This window comes from Leptinotarsa decemlineata, unplaced genomic scaffold, assembly GCF_025532065.1.
Source record: "Leptinotarsa decemlineata unplaced genomic scaffold, Ldec_3_MD MMD2_tig00003192_RagTag_RagTag, whole genome shotgun sequence".
Lineage (NCBI taxonomy): Eukaryota > Metazoa > Arthropoda > Insecta > Coleoptera > Chrysomelidae > Leptinotarsa > Leptinotarsa decemlineata.
In genome coordinates this window covers 2,935,345-2,949,719 of record NW_027412582.1, presented here as the reverse complement: position 1 = coordinate 2,949,719, position 14,375 = coordinate 2,935,345, and the positions used below count along the sequence as shown (strand labels likewise).

General features: G+C 35.5%; 1 protein-coding gene across 1 annotated transcript in view; it reads right to left on the bottom strand.

Annotated features, from left to right (window-relative positions):
* LOC111511411 (4-aminobutyrate aminotransferase, mitochondrial) overlaps window positions 1–14,375 on the bottom strand; it is a 128,633-nt gene that overhangs the window by 14,468 nt on the left and 99,790 nt on the right. Inside the window, exons 6-7 of the mRNA XM_074177727.1 lie at window positions 13,608–13,869; window positions 88–356 (exon numbers count right to left, since the gene is read on the bottom strand). Of these exons, the coding sequence (XP_074033828.1) occupies window positions 88–356; window positions 13,608–13,869 (531 nt within the window). The remainder of the gene's footprint in view (window positions 1–87; window positions 357–13,607; window positions 13,870–14,375) is intronic.

The window sequence follows — 14,375 nt, the reverse complement described above, 5'->3', positions numbered from 1 at the left end:
ACTTTGATTATTGAACAGTGTGATCAATTATTATTGAACCCACGGAGAAAACGTAACATTATAATAGGAGCACATATCATTCCTCACCTTTCTTCTTCAGCGCTGCAACAATTTGATCACGTAAACCAACACTTGTTGCGTTGAATGCTAAAAAGGTTCCTCTTCCTCTAACAGAATTAATCAGTGAAGGAAATTCGTTTTCCAATGAGTGAAGCCCATTTTTCAGTCTTGCTCCGCTTTTATTCACTTGATCCAGAAGATTTTCCCTATTGAGAACATTCAAGAACGATTCCAACAGGTACAGTTTTCCAGGATCTCCCAACCACGTGTTGTAGACTCTGTAGGGCTGTTGTGGTCTGTGGAGTGAAAAAAAATTAGTAATATTTATCAACTGGTTTGGTGATACAATAATTTTTTTCAAGAAGGGTCTGTTGGGTAACAGTATCAATTTTTCTTAAAAAAAAAACAATTGTTTTCTTGCGTTCCGTTTCGAATTCAATCCAGTCCTTCCTCAAGGCTCGTGTAGGATATTAGTGGGAATCATCCTGTGAGTCAAGGATGTATAGTTTAAGTTTTTATACACTGATTTTTTTTATGTACAGAAGGCTCGAGGAGCAACGGATTGTTTTATACAGGCTGATTCACGGTGGATGGCACATTAGACGTTTCTGGTGAACCAGACAACGGATCACTTTGAAAATTTAATGGAGGGCATATTCGGACATTCTCTAGCCAACTAAAATATTTTCGACAATGCGGTGTTGCCGCTTCTATTAGAAAGCAGTAGCAACTTTGATTTTTCAAATGGAACACTCTGTATATAATATTATTTTTGGAATCTCCAACAATTGCCCGACAACTTTTCTTGATATTTCCCTATACCTATCTGTTACCGTTTTCGAAATAAAAATTAATTTCAATTTTTTTCTTCGAAAATCATGACTTCTAAAAATGCCGATATCTTTTAGTTAAGAAGTACTATGATATCGAAATTTGGTTTGGAGTTAGGCGATACTTGGACCCTTCCCACACGTCAGCCTAATCTCCGTTACTTCAATACAGGGTGGTAAAAAAATACAGTTTTTTCGTTTGCTTGAAAAAGTTGCTGAAATTTGATTATTTTAAATGGAACACCCTGTATATTATTGAAAATTCGGAAAGCTGCTGAAATTTGCTTTCTTTCTATACCTATACCTAACTAGTCAAGTTTCGGACTTATGAACATTTATTTGTGAAAATGTCCCTTCAGAATGGCATTTCCATTCGGTATTTGGTAAGCAGGCCATGATTACTATTTGACAGTAGCGTTGTGACATTCTCCTAATAATATCGACATTTTCGTCACTTCAGAAGTTGCAAATACCTTCAAAACGATGGAACAAAACTATTCAAACGAAGTTCTTATGAATTTTGTTTATTATTTTTGGACAGTGTGACAAAATTATCAGCAGAACATGTAGAAAGTTCAATGAAATGTATCCGAATCTACCGCCAATGAACCTCAAGAAATTTATACGAATTCAGAACAATTTCAATATGTTTGGATAAACTTTAAAAAAGCACCAAGAAACTTGAAATTGGAAATATTGATATGAATGATTATAAAAAAGTAAAACAATCATGTGGAATATTTCAAAATATGTTCGAATCGCTGGCTGTTCACTTCCAAGCACTTTAAAATGCGGGTGTTGACTGCTTTCGTGGTGGCAGATCTGATTTCATTGGGATCCAAATCTTCAAGTGTTTGGTCAATCCTTTCTAACAATTCATCTCTCGAACGCACGGGTATTTTGTAAACTTTTTCTTTAAACATTCCCCACAAATAAAAATCTAATGGATTAAGATCGGGCGATCTCGCTGGCCAATTCCATGGTCCCAAGCGCCTCATCCACCGATCGTCAAATAGTCTATCCAGTTCTGCGCTCACTTCTCTTGTGCAATGTGCAGGAGCTCCGTCTAGTTGGTACCAACAGTTTCGATAATCTTCGAGTGGCAGATTATCCACGAAACTGTCTACAGTATTCTCCAAAATATTCAGGTAGCTTCTGGATGTTAATGACTTCTCGTATATCACGTACCTCAATTTGTTGTCCATCAACATGCAGAAGACATTAAAACTAAATTTTTCTTGAAATCCGGCTTCTTTTGTGACGTGAGGATTTTCACTGGACCAATAATGACGATGTTTTCTATTGAAAATCCCGTCTCTCGAAAATTTCGATTCATCAGTCCAAATAATTTTATTTAAAAAAAGTGGATCTTCTTGAATGCGTGTCAACAACATTTCACAAAATTCTACTCTCTGTTGAGGATCTTGAGGCTTCATTGCTTGAATTTTGGTGAATTTATAATCATGCATTTTATGTCTTCGCAAGATTCTTTGAACCGATGAATATTTTATACCCAAATCTTCTTCAGCACTTCTTATCGATGACTCGGGAAATGCGTGAAAATATGCTAAGAAAATATGCTTCGAAAGTTACGGGTCGAGGCAAGTTTCTTGGTGCTTTTAAAGTTGATCCAAATGCATTGAAATTGTTCTGAATTCGTATAAATTTCTTGAGGTTCATTGGCGGTAGATTCGGATACATTTCATTGAACTTTCTACATGTTCTGCTGATAATTTTGTCACACTGTCCAAAAATAATAAACAAATTCATAAGAACTTCGTTTGAATAGTTTTGTTCCATCGTTTTGAAGGTATTTGCAACTTCTGAAGTGACGAAAATGTCGATATTATTAGGAGAATGTCACAACGATACTGTCAAATAGTAATCATGGCCTGCTTACCAAATACCGAATGGAAATACCATTCTGAAGGGACATTTTCACAAATAAATGTTCATAAGTCCGAAACTTGACTAGTTAGGTATAGGTATGATATACATAGAAAGAAAGCAAATTTCAGCAGCTTTCCGAATTTTCAATAATATACTGGGTGTTCCATTTAAAATAATCAAATTTCAGCAACTTTTTCAAGCAAACGAAAAAACTGTATTTTTTCACCACCCTGTATTGAAGTAACGGAGATTAGGCTGACGTGTGGGAAGTGTCCAAGTATCACCTAACTCCAAACCAAATATCGATATCATAGTACTTTTTAACTAAAAGATATCGGCATTTTTAGAAGTCATGATTTTCGAAGAAAAAAATTGAAATTAATTTTTATTTCGAAAACGGTAACAGATAGGTATAGGGAAATATCAAGAAAAGTTGTCGGGCAATTGTTGGAGATTCCAAAAATAATATTATATACAGAGTGTTCCATTTGAAAAATCAAAGTTGCTACTGCTTTCTAATAGAAGCGGCAACACCGCATTGTCGAAAATATTTTAGTTGGCTAGAGAATGTCCGAATATGCCCTCCATTAAATTTTCAAAGTGATCCGTTGTCTGGTTCACCAGAAACGTCTAATGTGCCATCCACCGTGAATCAGCCTGTATATCGCAGTTGGAAAATACACGTGAAAGCAGAAACAATTGTGTAATTTTGAGTAATGACATCGCCCTCAAATTAAGGAAGAAAATATTACAAGTGGCGATGTGTTAATTTCAAATGTCAAGTAGTTAACTTCAGTTAATGTTTCCTTATTGCTGAGCAAACAGCATTGACGATGAAAGACGGAAACGAGCTATACTGTTGAGTTTATTGAATCCATCTGCGTACGGTAATGAACCGGAAACAGTTAAATATGGGGATATAATTTTCTTAATGGACGAACATTTCAAACCAATAAAGACAGTGTCTTCCAACCAAGAAAAATGTTTTGAATCAAGAAAAATAGCGAATGAAAGTCCGAAAGACTGGGCAAAACGGTTACGCAGTTTAGTGGCCGTTTGTCAATTGGAGATGGAAAAAGCATTAGTCAACAATTCATTATCGGTTATGACAAGGGTGCAGTAAACGACCGATTTCATGTAGAGAATGCAGGAATCAAGTTTCCCAAAGTTATTGAGATTGTATCTTTTAAATCGAACAACTACACCTTTCTTTAAGCCGAAGTTAAGCAAGAACCGGGGATTCATTGCGCCGGCGCAAATGCACCTAAATCCAGATCAGGTAACCAGCCACAACCGTCAACTTCTGCGGCATCGACGTCACGAAGCAGCTGTTCCAGAAGAAACAACGGTGGAGGAAAAAATCAAATTAAATGTTCAGTTTGCGGAAGAAAAAACTACACGGTAGATACACGGTTCATTACGTGACGGTTTTTGCCATTCTTGCAATAAAAGGAGTCATTTGGCACCAATGTGCCCAAATAAAAATTCAGGTAGTAAAAATAGGAATTTTCATAAAAACAATTTTCTAGATTTTGGGGAATATTCACTATTCACCTTGAATAACGATACCAATTCGGTTTCAATAGATTTATCTGTGGATAAAAAAATGTACACTTTTACTTTGGATACTGGAGCTAGTTTTTCTACTACGTCGAAATCATTTTATGTGAGTTATATATAACTCAGCGTTTCCCAACCTGTGGTCCGCGGACCCCTGGGGGTCCGCGGTGTCTTCCCTGGACCATACATAAATCGCTCTTTAAATGCAAAAGGGCCGCAAAACGAAAAATCAGCAAACCAGTTTTATTAGAAAAATGTGATCTAAGCACACGATATTTAAAAAAATTAAAAAAGATGCATCCAATGATGTATAACACTATTATTAATCTATACAGGGTGTTCATTTGAAAACTTCCCACCACGGATTTATCGAAAACTACTGATTGAAAGAAAAAACGCCGAGACACGTCAGAAGATACGTCAAAGGGGACAACTTTTTAACCAATAACTACTTCACCCCCTTTCACCCTCTGCACCCCAGGATCATTTCCTTGAAAATTTTAAATGACAAGGGGTATCGAGTGATAGCTTGTTTGAAAAGTCTTCCGAAGTCCTTCATTTTGACGTTTATTTTTTTCAAATCGGTCGATTCGTTTTCCAGAAAATTAGAAAAATCTGCATTAATTTTTATTTGTTCCGATAGAAAACAAAAACACACGAAAATATCACTTTTCATTTCAATTACATTTAAGGTTTGCCAAATCCACAATTCGTTTATAATTCAAAACGAAAACTACCAACATAAACAGCAGTTCGAATGATTAGACGTGGCAATAACCAAATACCAATCCCAATTTTTTCCGCGATTTTTTCATCAACACAGATATCCTAGGCGAACTGTTTTTATTGTTTACATGTGTAGTTATTCTCAGTTGCTAGGTGAAAGAAGGAATTGAATTTCCTGTCAGTTACCTCTGTCACAGTTTTCAGATCGTGAAAAGTAAATCATTGATTCAGAATCTATTTCGAAAATGGTTTACACACTAGCCGAAAGAGTGGAAATTATTCTGATTTATGGTGCCCAAAATCAATGTGCTCGGCAAACTGCCGTCACGTTTAATGCCAGACATCCAGATAAGTTAACTTCGCATAGGTATGTTTTGGACCTAGTTACTAAATTTACTCAAACTGGATCGGTTGCAAATAAAAAACGTGATAATAGAAGAGTTTTGGATGAAGCCGCTCAAATTGAAGTTTTAGGTCATTTTGGAATAAATCCTAATACTTCGTTACGCAAAATTGCTGCTGCGACTCATATTTCATTAGGCTCTGTACACACAGTTACTAAACTCCATAAATTTCATCCATTCAAAATGAAAATATTGCAAGAGTTAACCGAAGATGATTTTGATAGGCGAGTGGAGTTTTGTGAAATAATGACTGCAGCGATTAATGATAATACCATTCGTGTGAAGAATGTCTGCTTCACTGATGAATGCACATTTTATCTAAATGGATTTGTTAATAAGCATAACTGTAGGTATTGGAGCAATGAAGGGCACACCCAGTACCCTCAAAAAATTAATGTATGGGCAGGCATTTTAGGAAACAAAGTGCTTGGGCCATTGTTCATTGATAGAAATTTAAATGGAGACATTTATTTGGATATGTTGGAAACTACTATCAATCCGCTTATCACTGAAACCATTGAAAACCAAATCGAAGAGGATGGAAACCCTACACTTGATGAGGCTCAGATATATTTCCAGCAAGACGGTGCTCCTCCTCACTATGTTCTTCCGGTTCGACAATGGCTAGACAACGAGTTTCCCGATAAATGGATAGGGCGAAGAGGGCCTATAGAATGGCCTGCTAGGTCCCCGGATTTGACGCCATTAGACTTTTTTCTATGGGGCCATTTGAAGTCCATTGTGTTCACTCCCCAACCTGCAAATTTGAATGAACTTTGTCAACGCATTATCAACAGCTGCCATGATATCCAACAACATGTATTTGAAAATGTCCGTCAGGAATTTGAACATCGCCTATATCATTGTTTGGCCACCAACGGGCAACATTTTGAACAATTATTGAAATAAAATGTAATATTTTTGTATGTATTGTTTCGAAAATTCCCAAATTAGGATCAATAATATTTTTCTAATTTTCTGGAAAACGAATCGACCGATTTGAAAAAAATAAACGTCATAATGAAGGACTTCGGAAGACTTTTCAAACAAGCTATCACTCGATACCCCTTGTCATTTAAAATTTTCAAGGAAATGATCCTGGGGTGCAGAGGGTGAAAGGGGGTGAAGTAGTTATTGGTTAAAAAGTTGTCCCCTTTGATGTATCTTCTGACGTGTCTCGGCGTTTTTTCTTTCAATCAGTAGTTTTCGATAAATCCGTGGTGGGAAGTTTTCAAATGAACACCCTGTATAAAAAAAAAATACATAAATTGGTTTTTCAAATTTTGTTTTGGCTCTCCTGTAAAAGAAATTTATTTTGCATTTAATGAGCGAAATGCTTAATTTTTCGTAATCGGCACGCTTACTTAGCACGGCGAACGTGCGGTGAGCGAGAGCGAATGAATGATGTGAGTGAATCAAGTGCGTGCTGTCGTCGCGCCCCGGGCCGGGACTCTTCCCCCACCGCACCGCACCGCACTGCTCGCAAATTACGCTTACACCCGCCGCCCGCGATTAGTGCAATTGTTTTGATTTGTGTTGTGTTGCGCACGAGATTAACTGATTTTTAATTATTATTAGTATTTACAATCTAGCAAAATGTTCATTAATTATCAAATTCCTTATATTTTCTGCTATATTTGGATTATTTTCCATGGGGGGGTAATACATCCTCATCGTCTTCCTCTATTTCATCTTCTTCAGTAAAGTTATCATTCATATCAATGGCAATGTTATGAAGAACTGCAGTTGCGACTATTACTGCCATTATGGTTTCTAGTTTTAGTCTCATGCCAAACCTCAAAACGGGAAATCGTCTTTTCCATAAACCGTATTGACGCTCTACTACATTTCGAGTCCTTATTATAGACTCATTGTATAAATTTTCAGCAGGTGTTCTAGTTTGTTGTAACTTAGTCATAAGATATGGCTTTAGAGAATATCCACTGTCACCAATTAGCATATACTGACCAAATACACCATTTTCAAATTTTTGCTTTAAACTGCTATTATTAAAAATTGTTTGGTCATGCACCGATCCTGGCCATCTCACAACAATATCTCTTATTTTCAATTTAGCATCGCTTACTGTCTGAACATTTAATGCAAAATAAGATTTTCTACATCTGAATATTTCTGCATCATTTCCACCGGGAGAATCAATTTTAACTAATGTGCAATCAATTGCTCCAATGGTCTTGGGAAATGAAGCTATTTCATAAAATTTTTCAACTGCTTCTTCCAATTCCCTTTTATTTTCATACATGCGAATGTGTTGTCGGGCTAGTGAGACAATAGCAATAGACACCTTTTTGATAATCCTGCTAGCTGAACTTCTAGACACTCCCATAAAATCTGATACGATTATTTGCATATTTCCTGATGCGTAGAATCTTAAAGTCAACAATAATTGTGGTAATGGTGTAATGCACCCACCTCTAAAAAATAAATAAATTTTTTTATAATTCTGTTAATAATACAAATTTTACAACTTACTTATTAGTAGGTAACTGAATTTGTTCTTTTATTTCATCTAGTAGATACAAAACAGTTTGTTTTTTTAAGCGAAAACGTTGGTAAAAGTCAAGCTCATCATATTTTTCGAAGCAGTCTGTTCTTTTCCTATACACTTTTGGTCTTCTAGTATAAATAAATTCTTCATCAGATGAACTTGAGCTAGACGTTTCAAAATTATTCATATTTTTATGATTATTATGGCTAAACGAACACAAAACTAGCAAACGTAGCGAGTAGCACAACAAATAACAATTATTAAAATTGAGGTTATGTTGTAGTTAAATGACACTTTGGCGAGTTGAAGTAGAGAAATCGACACTTTAACTTTGAAGGACGTTTTTGGCTTAAAGGACACTTTAACTTGGTTATGAAATCAAAAATATTTATTGTATAATCTGGCCAAAAGATTATAAATAACACAACTAGCGTTCAACGTTGGTAGTTTATTGTATAACATATAACATTAGATATTGTGATCATGAGCACATGTTTGTAGTCATGCCCTGTCAACATAACCCGCGTTAACCATGATTGTCCCGTGTTGCCAACTTGTAGTATCTCATATGTATTACAAGTTGCCTAACAGTGACAACTGTTTTAACACATTATATTACATTTATTAAAGTATCATTTAAAGTTAAAGTAACCTTTATGTTTCTTTATGAAATCGGCCGTTTAGTCGACTAACGGTACTTTAAAGTCCAAGCGTTTCAAAGTTCCATATCTTCAACACAAAATATATTTGGCTGCCGGGGACCTGTTGGTACGTTAAAGTACATTAGAATAACCAACTGAATAAACGCCTGAATGTAGGCAGCTAATAGTGCACGTCACAGTGAGGTTGAAGTTAATGTGTCACATTTGGTTTATCAGCTCTAAAAAAATTCTACTTTTACTGTATTTTATCAAGCCTGAGGTGAGAAAATCTATATTGGTAAATTTTCGTTATCTGGACACCCGGCGATTTTGAAAAAATTTTCGACTGTACTTACGTATTTTGATGCGTAGATTACGAATCCGAAAGAAAAAAGCGGCGCTCTCCCTTATTTAAAAAGTTACGGCCCTTCAAAGTTCAGAAAAGGGCAACTTTTCAGCCTTCTTTTTCACTAAATAAACTATTTAAGAACACAAGCATTTATTCACTAGGTCACCTTTACACCTCATTCCTCCTTCTTCAACACTTTTCACTTCAATAATCAATATTTTTTCTTATAAAAAACTTAATTTAAAAACGAATGCTTCTCCTGGTGACATTATTCTATTTTTAGGTTAGTTACTAGTGACATTTCAGAAAAAAGCGGTTGGTATTTGCCGTCGCCTACTATTTCAAATTCGTAATACACCACCAAAAACCAATTTACGATCTAAAGACTGAAGGTAAAAAACATTTGAATTACTTCAGGAATATGGACTGCATCAGTCATACCAACCATATCATTAACCTTAAAAACGTAAAATACAGTGATATGTAACCAAAAAGCAGCTCCGTACATTTTTTAAAATTTTTATAAGAAAAATATTGATTATTGAAGTGAAAAGTGTTAAAGAAGGAGGAATGAGGTGTAAAGGTGACCTAGTGAATAAATGCATGTGTTTTTGAATAGTTTATTTAGTGAAAAAGAAGGCTGAAAAGTTGCCCTTTTCTGAACTTTGAAGGGCCGTAACTTTTTAAATAAGGGAGAGCGCCGCTTTTTTCTTTCGGATTCGTAATCTACGCATCAAAATACGTAAGTACAGTCGAAAATTTTTTCAAAATCGCCGGGTGTCCAGATAACGAAAATTTACCCCTTCTTGGAAGCATTATTGGTCCACAGGCGATGATATGGCTGTTGCAAGGTTTGAAACGTACTAAATGAATTTTACAAAATGCAAGGTTTGATATCGGTAGTTAGAGGAGGGGTCAAATTCGTCATTGTAGGGATTACATAGGGTTGGATAAACAAAGGTAGGAAAAGTCACAATAGCGGGCAAGTCCCAAGATAAGGGACACAAGAAATGAAATATTTGAAAATCTAGCTAATTGTACTTTACAATATTTACGTGAAAATAGGCTCAAATATTCAGGTTGTTTAGGAAAAGATATTAGGGAATATTGAATTTTATGAGGATAAGTGGATTGGAAAGACCCGTACATTAGAAAACCAACTGGAAAACCCCGATTAGGAATAATGAAAAATCAAATAAGTTTAACAATCTGTTTTGTTGTATACATTTTGGAGCTGGCAACTCTAGGCTAAATACTGAAAAATTAAGATTCACTTGAAAAACATAATAATTTCGATAGCAAGATTTTGAGACCGAATACCAACCTCATACACAAGTTAATAGAAATATTCTCAGACAGTCAAGCGCCGTTGGAAGCTCTTTAATCCAGTCATTTAAGCTTAAATTAGGTAAGAATCTCGGAATTCGAGATACCCAGCTGTAAGTCTGTAAATACTTGTATATTGACACCCTAGAAGTTGTCTCGAAACCTACATATGGTAGGGTGTAAGCAACTATTAAATTTCAAGGTCAAAGGTAACAAAAATCGGTTTTTTTGCGCTTTTTTTGGAAATATCTCATTTCCTATGGGTTTTTTGCTATTTGTATTTATTATCAATATTGTAGAATACAAAATTCTCTACAAATTTTGTTTAAAAAATTGTTTTATACGGTGAACCGTTTTCGAGATAGAGGGCGGAGAGCACGCGGTCACAGCATCACTTCAGGTCAACCGGTGCCTCCGGTCGAAAACGCGCCATATATAGTTGATGAACTATCGATAAATCAATGATTATAAATATTTGCAAACTTATGAGAATTTCAGCTTACGAAATTGGATTAGAGTCTATGAAGAAGATCACCGACTTATCATTTAATGAAATAAAGTTTAAACGCTCCGAAAAAGTAATGCCGCTTTCCAGTGTTAACAAATCTGTAAAAATAAATGATTGTAAAGTTGCAGTGGATCCATTATTACTCTTCCAAAGAATTACTGTCAGCAAACAATTTGAAAGTAATCTTGAAGAATATCTTCAATATGAATTGAGTCCGTATCCAACAGCTCTATTTGATGATGATGGCATGAGAAAAACAACAAAATCGTCATTGTATGACAACATGAGCCCAATTGATTTTGTTCTCAATGAAAATAATGTGACGTTCATTATTGATGGCGGATTTCTTCTTCATCATGTTGTATGGAGCAGAGAAGATACTTTTTCTATTATTTTTGATAAATACATGAATTATTTACAAATGCATTACAGTTCCAAAATAATTGTTATATTTGACGGATATTCAGACTACAGTAAGAACGTAAAAGCTATGGAGCAGCAGAGAAGACCTGCTGCACTTTCAAAAACGTATGAAGTTTGTTTCGATGAAACAATGGTTGTACCAGTTACTCAAGAAAAATTCTTATCAAATCGAAATAACAAAGATAAGTTCATTAATATGTTAATTGAAAAATTACAAGCTGCAAATATTACTACTAAACAAGCCAGAGATGATGCGGATGTTCTTATTGTTGAAACTGCAATTGAAGAATCAAAGTCTAAAAAAACTGCAGTTATAATAGGACAAGATATTGATTTACTTGTCATTTTAATTGGGCGTACACTGTCTTACGAACAAGAAATTTTCTTTAAAAAAGTTGGGAAAAGTAATGTAAAAACGGAGATATACTCGACTAAAAGTTTTGATAATTATCCTTATTTTAAAAAACATATTTTATTTCTGCACGCAATAAGTGGCTGTGACACAACTTTTGCGCTTTTTAAAAAGGGAAAAAATCATTTTTAAAATTTTTTGATAGACTGACAAATTTGGATGAACTAGCTGCAGCATTTGAGGAAGAAAATTGTTCAGCCTAGAGATTATTAGAGTGGAACTCAAACCTTATTGGCAGTCTATAATGCTCCGAAATCTGTGAAAAGTCTCGATCATCTTCGTTATATGTATTACGTCAAGTCTACAAAACTTAATAAACCTGTGCAGCTTTCAAATATTCCACCAACGAGTGCAGCTGCTCATCAACATTTCAACCGTGTATATTATCAAGTTCAAACTTGGTTAGGACATGATTTGGAACCCCAGGTATGGGGTTGGGCAATGCGAAACGATTTTCTGGAGCCTATCATGACAATTTCACCACCTGCTTCAAAAGATTTGCTAAATACAATTTTCTGCAACTGCAACTGCATTCGCGATGCGGATGCAGGAAAGCGGGCTTGCAATGCTCTTTAGCTTGTGGCCAATGTAATGGGCCAGCTTGTCTCAATGCTTTACCATATTAGAGCGACATTAACGAAGATGGAACCTTTGACCCCGAAATCATGTAAGAACTTGAGACAAATATCGTTGAAGATGATAATGAAGACCAGTTTGAAATTTACCAGCAGCCAGAGATGGAGAGGAAGAAGATGATTAAAATTATAAATTGTAGTTTTTGTACCCTTTATTCCATTTCTTTACTTTCAATAAAAATAAATGTATTCAATTGTATTTTTTAATAAAAAGATTAATTCATAATTTATTTGTTTTTTCTTTCATCATGTAAGAAGTTATAAATATTAATTAGGTTAAAATTCAAATATAATTCCTATATTTTCATTAACAATTCTGCAATTACATGGGCAGGTAAGTGTTGTTAAATAAATTAATACTGAATAAAAAGTGGATAAGTTAGGAAAAAAATGATAAAATATAATATAATAGTTGATAAAAATTGACAAATATTTATAATCATTGATTTATCGATAGTTCATCAACTATATATGGTGCGTTTTCGACAGGAGGCACCGGTTGTCCTGAAGTGATGCTGTGACCGCGTGCTCTCCGCCCTCTATCTCGAAAACGGTTCACCGTATAAAAAATTTTTTCAAACAAAATTTGTAGAGAATTTTATATTCTACAATATTGATAATAAATACAAATAGCAAAAACCCATAGGAAATGAGATATTTCCAAAAAAAGCGCAAAAAACCGATTTTTGTGACCTTTGACCTTGAAATTTAATAGTTGCTTACACCCTACCATATGTAGGTTTTGAGACAACTTTTAGGGTGTCAATATACAAGCTGTCAATATACAGCTGGGTATCTCGAATTCCGAGGTGAACTTACTATAATGACTGGACTACTTAGCTCCTACCGAGCAACGTCTAAATTGGTAGCAAATTGCCAAAAACGACTCTCCTCGATAGGAAGACTTAACAGATTGTCTCTGGCCTGGATTCCTGGCCATACTGGCCTGGAAGGCAGTGATGCTGCTGACTCCCTTGCAAAGAAGTGTGCTACAAGCAGCTTCACTGGACCAGAACCTGTCATTGGTATCGCTTTAGGCTTTGCCAAACAAAGATTGAACACCTCGATGGCAAGAAGATTTATGGACTTCTGGCAGAATCTTCCAGGATTGGGTCACTCCAAAGGGTTTATTTACCCTCTGTAGCTTGATACCAAACAGTTGCTGGACTAAAGTAGATATGAACTACGATTTCTAACAGGCCTGTCTCGTACTGTCGGAAGACAGTCAAGGAAGACATAACAGAAGATATTCTTGAACATAGTCAATACAGTTATGAATATTGTTGAAGTAGGTGGAGGATTGCGTCAATGGTTGTAATTGAGAGTATACTCACTTCTGGTCCAAATTGTGGTAGAATCCACCCGTCAACATTTTCTTACTGAACGTTACTATATCCGGAGGTGAATCAAGATTGAAATGTTCGTGGCACCACATCTTTCCCGTAGGACCAGCACCGGTTTGAACTTCATCGATTAAAAATCCGGCACCGTGTTTCTTGGCAATTCTTTGTAATTTCTGGAAAAATTCGGGAGAAGCTTCGTTGTCTCCTCCTTCTGACTGGATAGGCTCCACTATAATTCCAGCAACGGGCACGCCTAATCAGAAAATAATTCATTGATTGTGAATATTCAATGTTGGGTTAGAATAAGCCTGAATAATGAGTATTCTCATGTTATTGAACAATCATTTATAGATAGATGCAATTATGGACTTCTACAAAACATTGTGCGATCAGTACAGTATTTAGTGTTTTTTTGACAAAAATAGTTCAAACAACCGTTCAGAATGACGGAAGAAGTTGTGTTTCGTGTTTTTGGTGCAAGTTATTCAGATTTCTGAATCAAAACTCAGTGGTGAAGACTGAATTGCAATATTTTTTCAGTGTCTAATATACCCTAAAATGTCTGAGTGAATGCAGAGCATTCTTTTCCCTGTAATGATTTACCTCGCAGCACAAGAATTCAAAAGGTTCTTTCTAGAGAGCCGACTGCTGAAATTGGGTTGCTTAAACGACCCGATGGAACATTCACGTCCTCTATCAAAGAAACATTAGAGCTTCTGATAGAAAACCACTCTCCTGGAAATCTGACTCTTGATAACA